General features: G+C 39.8%; 1 protein-coding gene across 5 annotated transcripts in view; it reads right to left on the reverse strand.

Annotated features, from left to right (window-relative positions):
- Window positions 1–20156, reverse strand: part of B3GNTL1 (UDP-GlcNAc:betaGal beta-1,3-N-acetylglucosaminyltransferase like 1) — a 320641-nt gene that overhangs the window by 228028 nt on the left and 72457 nt on the right. For all 5 annotated transcript variants that reach the window (XM_038372289.2, XM_038372293.2, XM_038372294.2 and 2 more), the window contains one exon: window positions 1416–1511. In XM_038372289.2, the coding sequence (XP_038228217.1) occupies window positions 1416–1511 (96 nt within the window). The remainder of the gene's footprint in view (window positions 1–1415; window positions 1512–20156) is intronic.

Raw genomic sequence — 20156 nt, forward strand, 5'->3', positions numbered from 1 at the left:
CTTTTTCCCCATCACTTCCAACTGTGTGCTGTGATCATGCATCCCACGGCTGAACTGTCAGAAGCATACAGTATTTCTCAACTCATAAGCCTCTTCTACTGCCAAACCTAACGTCAACACCAAATATTCCATTGGTAACTGTTTTTCTTTTACCATTTTTACTTGATTAACAATCTGAGACTAACATTTTATTATTGCAGAGCAGGACCACCAAACATGTATGAATGACCCCTATAACCACATCCTTTCCAAAACAGAGTTGAGCAATCCCCATGCAACTTTTTTTCAGACATACTGATGTACGACACCATTGGCACTTTACTTTGTAGTTCTTTATAATAAAATTATTGTCCTTTAGAACAAAATACTCTGTTTCATATTTCAGACCTATGATTATCTGTTATCGTGCATTTCAATGGTATCCACTGCAGATCTTAAAGGAACTCTATGGATTCCTCTCTGTGTTATGCTTACCACTCCAGAGGTTGTATATCTGTCTCTAGGGTTATGGCAGTGGGGAATGCAACTGAGTTTACAATATGAAATCTAACAAACAAGGGTGTATTCATCTCTTGAGCCACTTAAACCTAGCAAAATTAAAAACAAATGTCTTCCTGCTATAACACCACAAAAACTAAGCCCAAAATATGTGCTTTTTAATGCACGCTAGGACAATCTTTCACTAACCATCCATTAGACGTCTTATAATACTCAGCACACATTCTTCTACAAACTGGACTGATTTCTTCCACAGTTTAACTTGTTTTTGCCAAAGACTCTTTTAGTTCAGTGTTGGCCACCCGCCTAATGAAACAATCTCTTTTAAAGCCTAGGGTGCTGTCTTTAGTTGCACAAGATGTGTCGTACTTAAAAACAAAGATAATGCAACCTGTGTTTAAGCCTTCAAAAAATACTATTTTAAAAATATCGCCAGCAAAAGTTAACTAAATATATACATACATATATACACACACACACACACACACACACACACACACATTATTTATATTATCAGGGTGTAATGTTACAACTAAAATCTCCTTAGGATAGAGGATTTTTTTCTCTTATTTAAATATGTATGCTAAAAGGAAAAGTGAAATAGCTTCAATCTTCTCAAGAGTAAGGTCATCACTATGCAATAACTATACATTCCAAAGGCATTTTTTCCAATTACAGGCACTATTATTATACTTTTAATGGGTATATTAAAACAAAAGATTTAATAATATATTTCTATAATTTCTATTCAGTCAAATATCTGTTGGAATTTTTAAAAGTATTTTTGCCTTTAGTTTCTCAAAGGACAACTCTGATCAGCACCAAGTATCATTAGTGAATGGGAAAACACAACTAAACAAGCCTTTCTGTCTACTGCGTTAGCATCACAGATTGAATCACAATTGAAACAAGAATACCTGTGTAAGAAGTTGTCCAGGTGTCAGATTATTGATCCAACGAGTATATCGTTCAGTAGAATCCAATGGCTCTCTCCTGACTTGGCAACCTATAATCTAAAGCAAAATAAAAATTGCAAACTGTCAAACCTTAGACATTCAAGCATCAGTAAAAGCATCTGAAGTTAAATAATTACACACAAAAATCCCTCCATTACACATTATTCAGGTTACAAGGTCAGGCACTCAAAAGTTAGGAAATGCCAAAATTACAGTTACCTTGCAACCTAAATTCATCCCCCATGTGTGTATTCATTATGATACAGTCTTTAATTTACATTAACACATACTATTTTTCTCAGTCTCAGTTCCAGCTTCCACCCCCTCTCCTTCCCAGGCTACTTGTCCCAATCTATTCTTCACCCGCCCATGTTCGGCTCTTGTCCCCTCTGCATTCGACTCACGGAGCTTCTTCCTCCAGGCTGCCTGAGCTTGGCGGGCGACAGGAAGGGAGGACATCATGGAGAGCACAGGACAGGCAGTCTCCATGTTCCCAGTCCAGGTGCCCAGACCAAGCATGGCCTGCAGCAGCCCAAAACTGCAATTGCAAGGAAAGCCTTGCGTCATATGGACAGAATCTTTGGGGAATATAACTGTTAAAATCTAAGATGTCTTTACTGAGCATGTGCACACTGTGATTTTTCAGTGAGACCAGCATTTCCCAAATTGGAGATCCTGACCAAAAGGGAGCTGCCGGGGGGGGGGGGGGGGGGAAGGGGTGTCACAAGGTTATTTTGGGGGGAGGGGGGTTGCAGTATTGTCACCATTACTTTTTGCTTTCTTCAGACCTGGGCGGCTGGAGAGTGGCGGCTGTTAGCTGGGCATCCAGCTCTGAAGGCAGTGCTTCGCCAGTAGCAGTGCAGAAGTAAGGGTGGAAATACCATACCATGCCATCCTTGCTTCTGTGCTGCTGCTTGCGGCGGCTCTGACTTCAGAACTGGGCTCCTGGCCAGCAGCACCGCTCTCCAGCTGCCCAGCTCAGAAGGCAGCACCACCACCAGCAGCAGCGCAGATAAGGGTAGCAGTACTGCAACCAACCCTACAATAACCTTGCAAACCACCCCCAACTCCTTTATGGGTCAGGACCCCTAAAATTACAACACCGTGAAATTTCAGATTTAAATAGCTGAAATCATGAAATTTACTATTTTTAAAATCCTATGAACGTGAAATTGACCAAAGTGGACTGTCAATTTGGCAGGTCCCTACTTATACGTTGACCAAATAGAGGTGGATTTTCACAGGATGGCAAAAGACATAGCTCTTCCACAAAGGTCACCCCCTGCTACATTTCAGCTTCCTGCTCCAATGCATGGGGGTACTTGAGCTTTTCAAAGAAAAAGTCACCAGAATTTTTTTTAACATGGGCAAAACAATGTAGTTTTCCCTAGCCTCATTCTTGTAAGTGTCTGAATAATTTTGGCTGAAATTTTTCAAAGAACACTCTGCCAGATGCAAACATCTGGCATTTAAAATTTCAGCCCAAACAGTTACAGCCTTACAAAGTTATAAGCAACTGAAGAGAGTCTTATAATGGAGAGTATTGGGCAACCTTAATAAAAGGTTGTGCTATTAGCCCTGCCTATATACTGTAATATAGAATGGTTTATATCAAATGAAGGACTATTCTCTCTGAATTTAACAAGACAAATCAAAACATCAATATAGTAAAAAATCTAGATACTGTATTTTAATAAATTATAACTGTTCATTCAAGCAAGTATAATATTCCCATAGCATTAGAACAACATTCTCTTCTCTGATTCCCACTATGTAGTTCTACTGCATAGTGAGAGTTTGTTAAGTATGCAGAACTCTTTGATATCAAGAACATTTTTGCTTTGAATGCACAGGTAGAGGGCAGAATTTTACAGGTACTTTTTAGTTTTTATTATCTGCACATACATTAATGTGTATCCCATGGAATGTTATGTGATCATTTAATTGTTTGCTTTAGAAATCCTTGTTCAAATAAAGACAGTGGAAGAACCTGACAAAATCAAGTGGGTTGGAGAAGTAGACAGACAGACAGCCCTCTCAATTTACTAATCTGTGTAGGCCTCTGAGCACCAAAAATGTTCTCATTACTCCACTAATTAATTATGTATCCAACAATATTGCTGACATTCCACACCTGCTGCACCATTCCTTTTCCAGATTTTGACATACTTGTCACAGTGGATGTGATCATTATTTGCACCAGAAATTAATACCAACTTTGCAGTATTAGGAATTCTGAGCATTGAGTTGGGATGATAGGATTTTGTTTGTTTGAGGCTGGGAATACTTTTAAACCACTTCTCTTTTTATATGTCCAGAAGGCAATATAACTGCACATACTGAGGACTGCTGCCATATTAAATACTTTGAACTCTTCTATTCATGTAAATGTCTTTAAATTCACATATGCAAGTGGCTGGGTTGGAATTGCTTGTATGCACAGCCAGAACAGAAATAATACCATGTGATTTATCTGGCCAATCTTAATTAATCAACACTGTTTGATCACAGAAAACTTTCAGAGGGCTGTTAGCGATCAACCAACAGTTAATAAAATTCACAGAAGAATGTGATGAATAATTTTTAAAAAAAAACCAAAATCATGATTTTTGTACCCCACAGAAAAAGGAGCCAGAAGCTCAGATAAACTATTTGAATTATTTGTTCCACTCTACTTTTTACTTAGCACAATAAAATTTAAAACCTCCTGTCAGCTTTCCCCTGAATCAGAATCAAATAAAGAGTCCTAAGGACCAAAGTTACAATTTCTAGATATTTTAATAATGCTAATCCCAATTTTTTTTTAAATTAATATTGAATGGAAGTTTTCTAACTTCCAATTTTTTTGGAATTTAACAGTCCATATTTTTAAATGTTTCACAAAAGTTGATTAGAAGTACATGCACACTATCTTTCTATAGAGGGGGTTATTTTTAAGCAAACTATTTTAAAGCTAATGACTTACAGAGGCTTTTGCTAGTATATATTAAGGCAAGATAGACTATCTTTTTTCCATTGTAAGAACTGTGTGTGGAAGTTCAGAAGAAAGCTGACAAAATGCAAAGTGCTGTGCTAACACAATCCTACATTTCTGAAAGGTATTCCATAACAGAAAGATAAGGAAGCTTAGCTTATATACACAAATACCCTGACCCTAAGCTCTACAAATACAAGTTAATGAACAGCTGTCATGAGGTGAGAGATTAGTATGGGAGCCCAAACTGGTTTTCTAAAAGATTGGTTTCCAATTAGAGAAAAATTGGTCATCTCCCCCATCCAGCCTGAAACCTCAGAGAGGAGCAGGGCAGGTTTTTTGTTTTTATTATTTCCACTTTGGACTGCTTCCAGCTCACCCAGACCATTACCAGCAGCACTCAAATGTGTCGTCTGTTTAAGACTGCTTCTTAAATCTGGAGCACTGTCGGGTAGAGGCTCTCAGATAAAGGTGAGAGGTTAACATGTAAACCCCTAAGCTAAACAGAACTACTGGCTCAACTCTCAACAGGACTGTGTCTACCCTTTATTCTTCCAAGACAGATAAAATGAGTTTCATGAACTTTACTCTCTCTCTCTCTCTCTCTGTGTGTGTGTGTGTGTGTGTGTGTGTGTGTGTGTGTGTGTGTGTGTGTGTGTGTGTGTGTGTGTGTGTGTGTGTGTGTGTGTGTGTGTGTGTGTGTGTGTGTGTGAGAGAGAGAGAGAGAGAGAGAGAGAGAGAGAGAGAGAGAGAGAGAGAGATGGAGGGGTGGGGGAGGTATCATAGATTGAAATCTTTAAAAATGAGGTTCCACTTGCTCTTCTCTTGAACGTATGTCATTTTTCATAAAAGTAAAGTTTGGCTCTGTGTCCCTGGCCAAAATTTCCCCTTCTTTCCATGCTGCTATACAGGGTGCTGTACAATTGTTGGTTGCTGCTGTCCCTCCCACCCCAATGCTGGTTGCATTTCAGTGATACATACTGTATACACTTTGTAAAATATTTTGGATCCTTTTGGATGAAAAGGATCGTATTAGCATAGAATATTTTTTATCTGCAACAAACAGAACAAGATTTCAAAAATTGCTCACTATTTCTTATTGCAACAAAGCAAAGATAGTTGCCAAAGCAAATTACTTCATTCTTGAGCAAGAGAGGTGTACTTAACAGAACATTTTGAACTTTCATTTGAAAATAGTTTGGTTCAGGTGTGGTTCTAGGGATTGGCAAAGTCTGGCTGAGGAATCTAGGCCAAGGCAGGCTTCTGAACCCTGTTAACCTATCCCACCTACATACCAAGATGGGTGGTACCAGGACCCTCCACAGAATATGAAATTAATCCTCTACCACATGTTCTGCTAACTCCTTGCTTAACATTGTAGTTATATTCCTGAAAAAATGTGACTTTAAGCGAAATGATGTTAAGCAAATCCAATTTCCCCATAAGAATTAATGTAAAATGGGGGGGGGGGTTTAAGTTACAGGAAAAAAAATTTCACCAGACAATTTAATATTGTACGTAGCAATGATGATTGTGAAGCTTGGTTGAGGTGGTGAAGTCAGAGGGTGAAAGAGGGTAGGATATTTCCCAAGAAATGTCTTACTGCTAAATGATGAACTAGCACTCAGCTGAGCCCTCAAGGGTTAATACATTGTTGTTAATGTAGCCTCACACTCTACAAGGCAGCACGAATGGAGGGAGGGGAGACAGCATGGCAAAGAGAGACAGACACATACTGTGTATGTGTGTGTGAATGAGAGTGAGAGATGCATTGCCCCTTTAAGTACGCTGACCCCACTCTAAGTTCACTGCCTTTTTAAGTAGATCAGCAAGTTGAGACAGCAGCTGCTGCCAGCAAGCTCCCTAGGTCCAGAGCCCTGTTGTGTCTCCCCCTGCTCTGTGGAGATGGGGTAAAGGAGAGGGAGGCAGGAGCACGGGGGAGGGGAGACACCCTGACATTAGCACCCCTCTTTCCCCCCACTGCCCCCTGCACAGCAAGCAGGAGGCTCCCAGGAGCAGCTCCAAGTTAGAGGGCAGGAGCACCACACAGCAGTGGGGGCGGGACAGCTGAACTTCCCAGCAATTGATAGCCTGCTGGGCAGCTGCTGCACAGGGAACTTAGGAGAGCGGGGAGCTGATAGGGGGCTGCCAGCCCACCCTGGTTCCAAGCCCCCACCAGCTCACTCCAACTGGCTGCTCTTCCTGCAAGCAGTGGACAAAGCAGGCTGCTGCCAACCAATGTTATAAGGGAGCATTGCACAACTTTAAACAAGCATGTTCTCTAATTGATCAGCAACATAACAAAATCGTTAACCGGGATGACTTTAAGTGAGGAGTTACTGTAATTGCAAGAGATGGAGGAATGGGAATAGTTTAGAGTCTTACATACAAAAAACAAAGAGAAGAGAAAACTATTGCTGCAGGTAGTCATTAAACCTTATCCATGGCAAAGCACTACACCTAACAAAATGACTGTAAAAACAGGGCATGCATTATGCTGTCTCAATATGTTTATGTTAATCAAAAAGAAAATGTAAACTAACAAATATAAACCGGATAGTGTAGCGGGTCCTGTGTGTACGTTTAAGACTTAGATGTGGTGATAACTCAGTACTTCAACAACCAGTTCTCATTGTTAACCCAACCCCAATAAAAAAAATGCCAAATAACCCCCAAAAAAACAAGAAAATAGCCTCTCTCCAGCCTGACATAGACCCCTGAAACCTTAATAGTTTTCTTACTGATAGAGATTCAAGGTACTGGAACCTATATGTTTTTTCAGAAAGTTGGGAAGAAGGGTTAGAACAAAAAATCTATGCATATCCGAAGCAGAAGGAAGGTTTTGCCACCCCACTTCCATAAATACAGAGGAAAAGGTTAATGACACTTCAGCTCCCTGAACTTTCAAACCAAGTGCTTGAAAAACATTAATATTTTGTGTTCATTAATGGATGTAATTTGCTTATCTCTGCCCAATCTTTCACCTTCTGGCTCACCCCTTCCCATCCACCATGTACCAGGAATATATCTCATACTCAATGCAATACCTATATAAGAAATTAGCAACTTGGCATATATTTGATGAAATACTATCATTACAAGATTTTTCATCCAGAATTATGTAAAAACAGAAACTTAATACTGAACTTTACTGTCTTCAGAGTAAGGCATTTAGTTATTTCATCTTAATAATAATATTTTTAAATATTTATAAACTACCATATGCATAAAGAAAGCTAACATCACAAATGTTATAAAATCAAAAGAACGGTCAACACTTTCTTTGAAACATGGACATGGATTTTCAAAAATGACTAGTAGATTAGAGTGCTTCAACTTTTGGTGACAATCTTCTCAAAGGCCTTGATTTCAGAAAGCGCTGATCACTCATCCTCTAAAAAATCAAGCCTCTCTAAATTGTCAAGTTCGGCACTTAAAATGGAGGCATCCAAAATCACTGTCACTTGAAAGTTTTGGCCCATATTTTTAGCAGGAACCTGCCCATGCCACAGTTTGGAAACTAAATATTTGAACTTTGCAATGCTGAAATGGAACAAGAGACAGGAACCAGTTTTTGCAGCTTTAGCCAAGTAAAGGAGAGGTGACAGTTTGCCGCTGTCAGTCTTTTCCAGTATAAATCACTTAATTTCTCCATTTCACACATTTGTTTCAACTTGTGTTTCTTCTTTGCATCCACTGTGCCCATGAAGAAAAATTCTTATTGAGGTTACAGGGACAAACCATCAAATCTGAAGCAAGTTAAAGAAGTATGTGCTGGATGAATGGACTATAAGGTGGATAGAAAGTTTGCTATATTGTCGGGCTCAGCGGGTAGTGATCAATGACTCCATGTCTAGTTGGCAGCCGGTATCAAGTGGAGTGTCTCAAGGGTCAGTCCTGGGGCTGGTTTTGTTCAATATCTTCATAAATGATCTGGAGGATGGTGTGGATTGCACTCTCAGCAAGTTTGCAGATGACACTAAACTGGGAGGAGAGGTGGATACGCTGGCGGGTAGGGATAGGATACATAGGGCCCTAGACAAATTAGAGGATTGGGCCAAAAGAAATCTGATGAGGTTCAACAAGGACAAGTGCAGAGTCCTGCACTTAGGATGGAAGAATCCCATGCACCGCTACAGACTAGGGACCGAATGGCTCGGCAGCAATTCTGCAGAAAAGGACCTAGGGGTTACAGTGGACCAGAAGCTAGATAAGAGTCAACAGTGTGCCCTTGTTGCCAAGAAGGCCAATGGCATTTTGGGATGTATAAGTAGGGGCATTGCCAGCACATCGAGGGACGTGATCGTTCCCCTCTATTCGACATTGGTGAGGCCTCATCTGGAGTACTGAGTCCAGTTTTGGGCCCCACACTACAAGAAGGATGTGGAAAAATTGTCCAGCAGAGGGCAACAAAAATGATTAGGGGACTGGAACACATGACTTATGAGGAGAGGCTGAGGGAACTGGGATTGTTTAGTCTGCGGAAGAGAAGAATGAGGGAGGATTTGATAGCTGCTTTCAGCTACCTGAAAGGGGGTTCCAAAGAGGATGGATTTAGACTGTTCTCAGTGGTAGCAGATGACAGAACAAGGAGTAATGGTCTCAAGTTGCAGTGGGGAAGGTTTAGGTTGGATATTAGGAAAAACTTTTTCACTAGGAGGGTGGTGAAACACTGGAATGCGTTACCTAGGGAGATGGAGGAATCTCCTTCCTTAGACGTTTTTAAGGTCAGGCTTGACAAAGCCCTGGCTAGGATGATTTAGTTGGGGATTGATCCTGCTTTGAGCAGGGGGTTGGACTAGATGACCTCCTGAGGTCCCTTCCAACCCTGATATTCTATGATTCTATGAAACTATTAAACCACAAAGAGAATACATGGCCTCAGAGTTCAGATAAATTCATTTGTAAAAATGTTTGTTTCAAAATCAAATACACACACAAAATAGTATCAGAATTTTTAAAAGTCCAACATACTAAAAAGAGAATTTACTACTCTGATCATTTAGACAAAACAGACCCTCAGATACTGTATCTGTGATGGACTCACTTGTCTTACAGCCTTTTCACTGTCATATATGCCCACAATTTATACCTTCCAAGTCAGAAACCTTGTCTCCACAAACAAATAGACCACTGCAAATCTACTCTGTATTAGCCTGCCGTGGTCTAACTGTTCATATGGACCCTGCTGATGCCCGTTAACACTTCATTAAGTCACTTTGATCTAGTCCTCTTTGAAAGGGAACTAGCTCAAAGTGCTCTAACAAACTATTAACAGGTATCAGCTGGATGCACATGGACAGTTAGACCCAGGCAGGGGAAGACTCACACCCCCACTCGCCCTGGCAGACTCACCCAGAGTGTCTCTAGAATCTCCTAGGAGATGACTCCCTTGGTACATATCCTAAAATAAAATCAGTTACCTTCCACTTAGCAAGCTCAATCTGGCACCACGTAAGTGAACAACAGTGAAAAGTTCTGGTATCTCTTGGAGATGAGCTGATATTCAAAATAAACTCTATGTAGCAGTCCCTGTTAATCTTACAAAAATCGATATAAATTTAATTTCCAGCAATTAAGTTCATATAGGAAAAGCATAGAGAAACAAAAGAAAACTAGGTGACTGGGCAATAAAATGGCAGATGAAATTCAATGTTGATAAATGCAAAGTAATGCATATTGGAAAACATAATCCCAACTATACATATAAAGTGATGGGGTCTAAATTAGCTGTTACCACTCAAGAAAGACATCTTGGAGCCACTGTGGATACACTGAAAATATCCACTCAATGTTCAGTGGCAGTTAAAAAAGTGAACAGAATGTTGGGCATCATTAAGAAAGGGATAGATAATAAGACAGAAAATATCATATTGCCACTATATAAATCCATGGTACATCCATACATTGAATGCTGTGTGTAGTTCTAGTCAGACCATCTCAAAAACGTTGTATTAGAATTTGAAAAGGTACAGAAAAGGGCAACAAAAATGATTAGGGGTATGGAACAGCTTCCATGTGAGAAGAAATTAATAAGACTGGGACTTTTCAGCTTGGAAAAGAGACGACGAAGGGGGGAGATGATAGAGGTCTATAAAATCATGACAGGTGTGGAGAAAGTAAATAAGGAAGTGTTATTTACTCCTCATAACACAATAACTAGGGGTCACCAAATGAAATTAATTGGCAGCAGGTTTTAAACAAGCAAAGGGAAATATTTCTTCACACAACCCACAGTCAACTTGTGGAACTCTTTGCCCGAAGATGTTGTGAAGGCCAAGACTATAACAGGGTTCAAAAAAGAACTAGATAAGTTCATGGAGGATAGGTCCATTAATGACTACTAATGAGGATGGGTAGGGATGCAACACCATGCTCTGAGTGTCCCTAGCCTCCGCCTGCCAGAAGCTGGGAATGGGCAACAGGGGATGGATCACTTGATGATTCCTGTTCTGTTCATTCTCTCTGAAACACCTAGCATTGGCCACTGTTGGAAGATAGGCTACTGGGCTAGACGGACCATTGGTATGATCCAGTATGGCTGTTCTTATATTCTAAAACTAGAATTTAAACACAATGCATAAGCAAGTGAGCAAGAATCTTGTTTTCAGAGATGAATGAAATTATACTAGAAATCATCTCACATGGTATTTGCTGGGGAGAAAAATCTCTACTCCCTTCTCTAGCATGAGCTGGAGTGAGATCATCACTAAATACAGATTTATATTATTAATATGAGATGGATCAATGTTATGCCAACATTATTAATGATGGCAGAGAGCGGTCAGGGACTACTGAAATTCACCTCCAAGCAAATTCAGACTAGTTCACCCTTTTTGATGAATCAGTAGAGAAACCAAAAATTACATAGATGTGGGCCAGTAGGACTCTGCTACCAGAACTATGAAGGACCCAATATCAAAAGTGCTAGAACTAGGGGTGCTGCCATACCCCAGCTTGAAGAGGTTTCCATCTTATACAGGATTTATAGTTTGGTTCAATGGCCCTCGGCACCCTCACTGTACAAATTGTTCTAGCACCCCACCTGCAATTGTCTAGTCGAACATCCTTTGATGAAATATACTGAGGCTCGGCAGTTGCATGGAGACTGCACTAGCTGCAGAGATGGTCTCCCTAGATCATGAATAAAGCACACTGACAGAGCACCGTGGGGAAGTTTGTAGAGCCCCGAGCAGGGGTATTCTATCTGTTACCCAAGATCCATAAACCTGCGAATCCTGGACGTCCCATCATCGCAGGCATTGGCACCCTGACAGAAGGACTGTCTGGCTATGTGGACTCTCTCCTCAGGCTCTATGATACCAGCACTCCCAGCTATCCGAAAGATACCACAGACTTCCTGAGGAAACTACAATCCATTCGTGATCTTCCAGAAAACACCATCCTAGCCACTATGGATGTAGAAGATCTCTACACCAACATTCCACACAAAGATGGACTATAAGCTGTCAGGAACAGTATCCCCGATAACGTCATGTTAAACCTGGTGGCTGAACTTTGTGACTTTATCCTCACCCACAACTATTTCAGATTTGGGGACAATTTATACCTTCAAGTCAGTGGCACTGCTATGGGTACCCACATGGCCCCACAGTATGCCAACATTTTTATGGCTGACTTGGAACAACGTTTCCTAAGCTCTCGTCCCCTAGCGCCCCTACTCTACTTGCACTACATTGATGACATCTTCATCATATGGACCCACGGGAAGGAGGCTCTTGAAGAATTCCACTTGGATTTCAACAAATTCCACCCCACCATCAACCTCAGCCTGGACCAGTCCACACAAGAGATCCACTTCCTGGACACTAGAGTACAAATAAGCAATGGTGACATAAACATCACCCTATACTGGAAACCTACTGACCACTATACTTACCTACATGCCTCCAGCTTTCATCCAGGACACATCACGTGATCAATTGTCTACAGCCAAGCTCTAAGATACAATTGTATTTGCCCCAATCCTTCAGACAGAGACAAACACATACAGGAGCTCTATCAAGCATTCTTAAAACTAAAATACCCACTTGTTGAAGTGAAGAAACAGACTGACAGAGCCTGAAGGGTACCCAGAAGTCACCTAATACAGGACAGGCCCAACAAAGAAAGTAACAGAACGCCACTAGCCATCATCTACAGCCCCCAACTAAAACCTCTCCAATGCATCATCAAGGATCTATCCTGAAGGACGATCCCTCACTCTCACAGACCTTGGGAAACAGGCCAGTCCTCGCTTACAGACAGCCTCCCAACCTGAAGTAAATACGCACCAGCAACTACACAACACACAACAAAAACACTAACCCAGGAACCAATCCCTGCAACAAACCCTGTTGCCAACTCTGTCCACATATCTATTCAAGGGACACCATCATAGGACCTAACCACATCAGCCACACCATGAGAGGCTTGTTCATCTGCACATCTACCAATGTGATATATGCCATTATGTGCCAGCAATGCCCCTCTGCCATGTACATTGGCCTAACTGGACAGTCTCTATGCAAAAGAATAAATGGACACAAATCAAGACATCAGGAATTGTAACATTCAAAAACCAGTAGGAGAGCACTTCAATCTCCATCAACACTCAATAACAGACTTAAACGTGGCAATTCTTCAACCAAAAAAACTTCAAAACCAGACTTCAATGAGAAACGGCAGAACTGGAATTAATTTGCAAACTGGACACCATCAAATTAGGCCTGAATAAAGACTGGGAGTGGATGGGTCACTACAAAAAGTAATTTTCCCTCTGCTGATACTCATACCTTCTTGTCAACTGTTGGAAATGGGCGACGTCCATCTTGATTGTATTGGCCTCATTAGCACTACAGAAGTAATTTTCCCTCTTTTGATATTCACCCCTTCTTGTCAACTGTTGAGAATAGGCCACTTCTGCCTTAATTGAACTGGCCTCCTTAGCACTGACCCCCAACTTGGTAAGGCAACTCCCATCTTTTAATGTGCTGTGACATATATACTGCTTACTGTATTTTTTACTCCATGCATCTGATGAAATGGGTTTTAGCCCACGAAAGCTTATGCCCAAATACATTTGTTAGTCTATAAGGTATCACAAGGACTCCTCATTGTTTTTGCTGATACAGACTAACACGGCTACCATCCTGAAACCTGGCCATACTCTGTACATTCTGCAGATAAAGGACTTGTTTGCATGATTGCACATATCACAACTTTTCCAAAAGTTAAATTTACTTTAATGACTAAAAATAACTACTTTAATAACTAAAACAGTTAAAATGTTATTTGTGGATCTACTACAAAGACTTAGAACAAAATGCTTTCTTATCATCATTCCAATGCAAAGGAAATTATACGGGGGAATTCCTATTAACACTTCACTAAATCAGCAGAGTAGGTGTGTCCAGTTTTGTGTGTGCTTGTGCGCGTTTTGTTTTTAACAGGGGACAGGCAACCAAAAACACTAATTAAACAGCTTTTCAAAACTGGATTCTGCTGGTCATTGTTATCTAAAGTCTTAATAAGTGTTTGTATGTGTCTATGTTTTCTTCCTGCCCTCTTTGTGATTATGAGTGCTACTTAACCAATCCCTATTTCTAGTAATGTAATATGGGTCAACATAGCAGAATGTTTCTTTGGACACCAGAATGTAGGGATACAAAAGCTATGATAGAAATGAAGTTAAATTTAGTATCCTTTCCCAGATTTCCTAAAAACACCAACATACACACACACAGAAAAGACACATTGGAGATCATTCCAATGCACACGTTAATTTTGTGGCTGAAATGTGGTTCAAATTTGCCATGGCATTTTGACAAAAAAAGGGTTCAGAATAAAGATGAGACACTGGTCCAGACCCTGTAAAACAGAAAATTATGATGCTGCCTTAACAGTGGTATCACTAATGCAAGACCATAATAAACTAACATAATAAATACTTAACAATCCTTTATTTATATTGACTTATCTGATATTTCTTTAACATGTAAGTAGAATGCACTACCCTATGAAGCGGTGCCTTTTACTGTTACTTTAAATTCTTTAAATATTGAAAGTTAATTTAAAAAATTTAATTTAACCACATAGAGAATGAGAATTCCTGTGATACTTGGGGAGGGAACAACAGATGTGCCCAGGGTGTTTTTCCTTCCTGTTGGATACTCTAATTGCCTCTAAGACCCGCCCTCCCAAGGAATTTCTTTAATTGCAGCCTCTGTCCTTGTGGAAAAAGATGACATGACTTCTTTCTAAGCCCATGAGTGCCACTCCTTCACTGAACAAAGGAGTCTCAGCTATCATTTCACTACGTTTACAGTTACCTACCAGACCAGCAGAAGACTGTGTTTTAAATGTGAAGTGTTACAGGTTTAATGATGGTCTTCAACTTATAAATGAAACTATCATGATGAGTTTACGTATTTTACCAACAAATGTACACTCATGTTGTTGAGTATGGCCTCTTTGTTCACAGATGTCTTGCAATCACTGTTCCCTCTAAGCTGTGCGCACGCATAGAGATCCTAAACCCTGTGCACACGGTGAAACACCGTGCGCACAAATATTTGCACAGAAGCACAACAATTTGCACAGAAGAAATTTTTTTGCCACACAGCCTGTCAAAAATAAGAGGGAACATTGCTTGCAATACACAATAGAATGGAAATATTCAGAAGAATTATGATTACAACCAATTCATAACAATGTTAATATTTTGTAAGAAGTGAAATGTTCACACTTCCCTCTGCACTGACATGACAGAAATGCTTTGCACACATAACTTCCTGCTTTCTTCTCATTTTCAGAACCAGCACCACTCAAGATATATTTTAGCAACATCTTACAAAAAGCATTTCCCATACATGTGTTTTGGAGTGTTAATTTGATTGTTCAGCTCTAAAATGTATGTCTGGGCCTTGAGTCTGCTACCTGAATCCCCCTCATTTGTCATTTCCCTAGTATACCTGATGGGATCCTCGAAGGGCCTGGGGCTGTCATTTACACTAAGGCTTCTTTATATCACACTGGCTGTGTAAAGGGACCTTAACGTGGGTGTAATGTAATTTACACTGCCAGAATGAGAATCAGGTAGAAAAATCTCTCTTACGTAAAACACAAATTGCTCAACATCAAGTCAAAATACATGAAATAAATATCCTGAAAGCAACAAATCACACCTGCTTTTACTATTCCTTCACTAGTCCATTTGTAACAAGCCTAATTCACAAGTCTGAAACATTGGATTTTGACTCTAAATAAAGTTCTAAAGCAGCGTGTTTCTTACTTTACCTATCTGTAACTTTTGATCATTATAATTAATATGTGTTTTCATCAGTTTGTGTGTATATGGTTAAATGGACATTTACTGATAAAAAACCTAATACTTTCAAGCTTAATTATGTTCTGCACATCAGATTGTAAGAACTCTATTATCTGAAGATTAAGATGAACACCTCAAATTGCGAGAGTCATTCAGCATATTTATTTGTTTTTAAAGTTATCTTGTACTTTCAGGTTTCTTGAAGTTTAGTATCTCTGGTGCCAGCTGAAAATGACCCCCTGGAATATTGTGTCATTACCACCTACTACAATACCAGGCTCACGACCAAAACTAACCTATAGGGAGGAGGAATTGTTAGGTATTTGCCATTCATCCCTCACCCTTCTCAACTTTGTAATATGCACTGAATTTATCTCAACTCCATCCCAGTTCCATGTTCCACCAAGTTTCCTTCGTGGGGGTGAAGTCATCAGCAGAGTATGGTACAGCCCTTAGCACTTCAGAGCTTTCTACACTGACTTTGGTAAAGGTAAAATGAATCCACATGACCCCACTGCTTGTTCATGCTTTTTTTCATTAAAAGCCAGAGACAATTAATTTTGTCAGATGAATAACAATAACTTTTTGATCGAAGGTAATAAACGTGGATCAAAATGGAATTGTCTCATTTTTACAGTTAATACTCGCAGCTACATATCAAACTAAGCCACAGAATACGATGAAATGTGTGGGGGGAAAACAACAACCACCATAAATATAAAACAAATGGCTGTCAGACAAGGAGCCATGTCTAGTTTATTGTGGAGTTAGAAAATTTATACCAGCTTCCATTCAGTTTTCCCTCTGCTAGAGTGTAAATAAACCCTCACAAACAAAAACCTTTGCATAAAATTAACACAAACAACTCAGATTTGCTTCCCACAGGCTGCAACCATGGTACTGCAAGTCACAACGACTTTTTATTGGTGCTGCTCAGGGATCACAGCAGTTAGTTTTGCAGACATAAAATTGACGGCCTGATTTGAAAATGGGACTTAGGTAGTTTTGAAAATTTGATCCCTGAGCTGCAACACTGTCATAGTGAATTCGAAAAGCAAAGGAAAAAGAGGGGAAAAAAACTATTAAATTTGTTTTATCATCTCTTCCCTTTTGCTCTAAGAGAGAATTGATAAAAAATAACTTCTTTCAAAATATGACATGATATACTTCTGTGGAACATGAATGATGCTGCAAGTTTAGCAATGAATTTTCATGTTGCACTTTTTCTGCTTATGAACTTAAAGTCAACCAAAATGTGAGTCAAATTTTTAAATATGACATAGGGTCATTTAATTTCTAACTTAATGAAATATTGCTGCCAGCACAAATCTCCTACATAAATTTAATCTCTGCAAGCACTCAAAAATCAATATTTTGTTTCCTGTTTAAAAAATGAAACAAGCACTGTGAGGAAGTTTAAGAAAATACACAAAGTAGCCTCCTCAGAAGCAATTCAGCAAAAGCCTACACATAACAACAAATTTCAATATATTTTGCCTTTCCATAGCCAGAAAATTTGCAAACACAATATCTGAAGTTACTATGATAAATTTATCTCTGATTTTACAGATTGCTTTTTTTCCCTACTTAATGTTGTCTTGGTGTAACAAGAAAAACTTAACTGAAGTACTGCTGATTCTTAAGGAGATGGAAGTGGCAAGTGAACCATTAAAAGCTAGGCTATGAAACATCCTACCTGACCATTTGGGACAATGAGAATTCCAGTCCAGGCAGACTAGATGTACTTACTTAGCCCATAGACAGTCTGCTGTCCTCCATTTAAAAATCCTAACCAAGAAGTCCAGTCTGAGGTTAAAAATTAAATGAAAATTTGCTTCCCAACTCATTCTCTTTGTAAGTACTACAAAGTTGATTTGTTTTGTATCTGATACTTCACTGGTTAAGCAGAGGCAGTCGAAGAAATTAGGGGAGTCCCTTACTGTACACTGGGAAGAGTGCATATTCAGAATTGTTTACGGCTTAAAAGAATGGGACAATCATTTTTAGACAAACAGAACTTAAATTCTCGCAAAAATAACCTTTCATTAATTTTTCCAAGCTTACAGGTCACAGCTCAGTAATCCACAGGGCCACCAAAAAACCCATCATTATTTTGAGTTTGTCTGGATATTTAGTTAATAAAGGGATTTTCAAGTAAAGAATACTTCTCTAGATTTCTTTTAATAATTCATGATTTCCAGTTGGTAGATTTGTGGATTTTAAAGCCTTTTAAAGGGAAGTCACAGCTTAGTTTTATAACATTCTGGCCTAGCAATGTGTTTTCATCTGGACACATCAATACAACTACTGACCAGAAGACTAGATACAGAGACCTGGAAGCTGAGAGAGTTTAAAAAGAAAACTTCACTTGAGACTTGGTCACCTCAGTAGCACAAGGATTGCAGGTTTGTGACAGGACTTCTCTCCCAGAGTCAGCATGCCATATTATTTATGGAGTGCCACCAGTGTACACATGCTCTACAATAAATGGTTTATGCCAGACAAATAACTGGTTCCGCATAAGCCTTTCAGGGCAGGACACTTCTTATTATCTGGCATAGCCCTCCGTTTGTACAGCCAAAGTGAGCAGTGTATACTGCCTGTCAGTAACATGCACAGAGTATTATTATACAAAAGAATCCATTCAAGTAGAGAACCTTAGAATGTTTTCATGGTTAGTAATTTTTTCTCTCTGACAAAGCACCTATTATTTTACTTTTCATTTATAAAGATTCTATTTTCTATTGCCATTATTGACAGTAGGACATCGCAATGACAGTGTGCCACTGCACTATCTACCCCAGCCATTAGTTCTAGGCAGACAAAATATGATGCGACCTTCACCCCTCCTCCAATTCTATGCTCCTCTTCCTGTTTCTTGTTTGTTCTCCTCCTCTAATCCCTCCATTTGCCCAATCTCATTTCATTTCCTGATCTCTCTCTCTCTCTCTCTCACTCACACACACACACTCATCCCCTCCTTTAGTCTTCTTAATCTTTCACTCTCCTCTGGCTCCTTCCCCACACAATACAAACACGACTTAGCCTCTCCCATCTTTAAAAAAACAAAAACAAAAAACACTTGACCTCTATTTGCCTCTCCAATGACTGCCACATTTCCCTTTTCCTTTTAATCTCTAAGCTTATTGAATATGCTGTTTACAATGTCTGTCTGGAGCTCCTCTGCTCCAATCCCATCCTAAATCCTCTCCAATCTGTTTTCTGTCCCTTGCACTCCACTGAAACCATTCTTTCAAAGTCTTTTATGATCTCTTCCTAGCCAAAGCTCAGAACGAGTACTCCATCCTCCTCAACCTTGAACTATCAGCCGCCTTTGACACCATCAGCCAAGCTCTTCTTCCTGAAATCTTGTTCTCCGTTGGCTTCTATGACTCTATCCTCTTCTCATTCTCCTCTTACCTCTCCAATCACTCCTCTGGTGTATCTTTTGGAAGATCCTCCTCATCTGCCGTCCAATTTTCTGTGGGGTTCGACAGGGCTCTGCCCTTGATCCCCTTCTCTTTCTACATTCTCACATCCAGGCTATACCTAAATCATGCTGATTCTTTCTGCATAATATCTATAAGACCTTTCCTGTTCATCCACACAGCTAAAACTCTCATCAGCTCACATTTCAATTACTGCAACATCCTTTTCTTTGGCCTTGACAAATACAGTCTTGCCCTGCTCCTATTCATTCAGAAAGCTCCCCAAAGATCATTTTCCTATCCCATCGCTTTAAACATGTCACCCGTCTTTTTGCATCTCTCCACATGCTCCCCCTTCTCTATCACATCAAACGTAAGCTACTTGTCTTCACTTTCAAGGTCCTTCATTGCCCATCTCCACCCTGCCTATAATCTATCATTCAGTGTCAAAAAATTGACTCCTGTCTCCGATCAGCCTGTGAAGTCAGCCTCCATTGCCAACTGTTAAATATTCAAACATGCACTTTCTTCCATGCTGCTGCTCATGCTTCGGAGGAGCACTCCGTAAACATCTACAAAGCTTTATCATTATCTTCCTTCAAAGCCCTCCTTAAAACTCTCCTTTTCCATGCCAAGAAAAAATTTCACAATAATAAGGCCAGGGGTATGCTGAGACAGCCTAGCATACTGACCAAAACTGTTTCATTATGCTCCTTCGTTTGTCTGAATCCATCTGTTGTTTCTTGTTTTATAATTAGACTGTAAGCTCTTTGGGGGAGGGACCGTCTTTTTGTTCTGTATTTGTACAGCATCTAGCACAATGGGGTCCGTGTCCATAGTTTGGGCTTCTAGGTGTTATGACAAACACAAATAATAAATAAAATAATATAAACCGTGAGTTAAACAATACTGACAATGTAAAACCAACCCTGCCATTCTATCTTGCCTGCTAAAAAGTGTGGCCCATTTAA

Source organism: Dermochelys coriacea, chromosome 14 (genome assembly GCF_009764565.3).
Source record: "Dermochelys coriacea isolate rDerCor1 chromosome 14, rDerCor1.pri.v4, whole genome shotgun sequence".
Taxonomy (NCBI): domain Eukaryota; kingdom Metazoa; phylum Chordata; order Testudines; family Dermochelyidae; genus Dermochelys; species Dermochelys coriacea.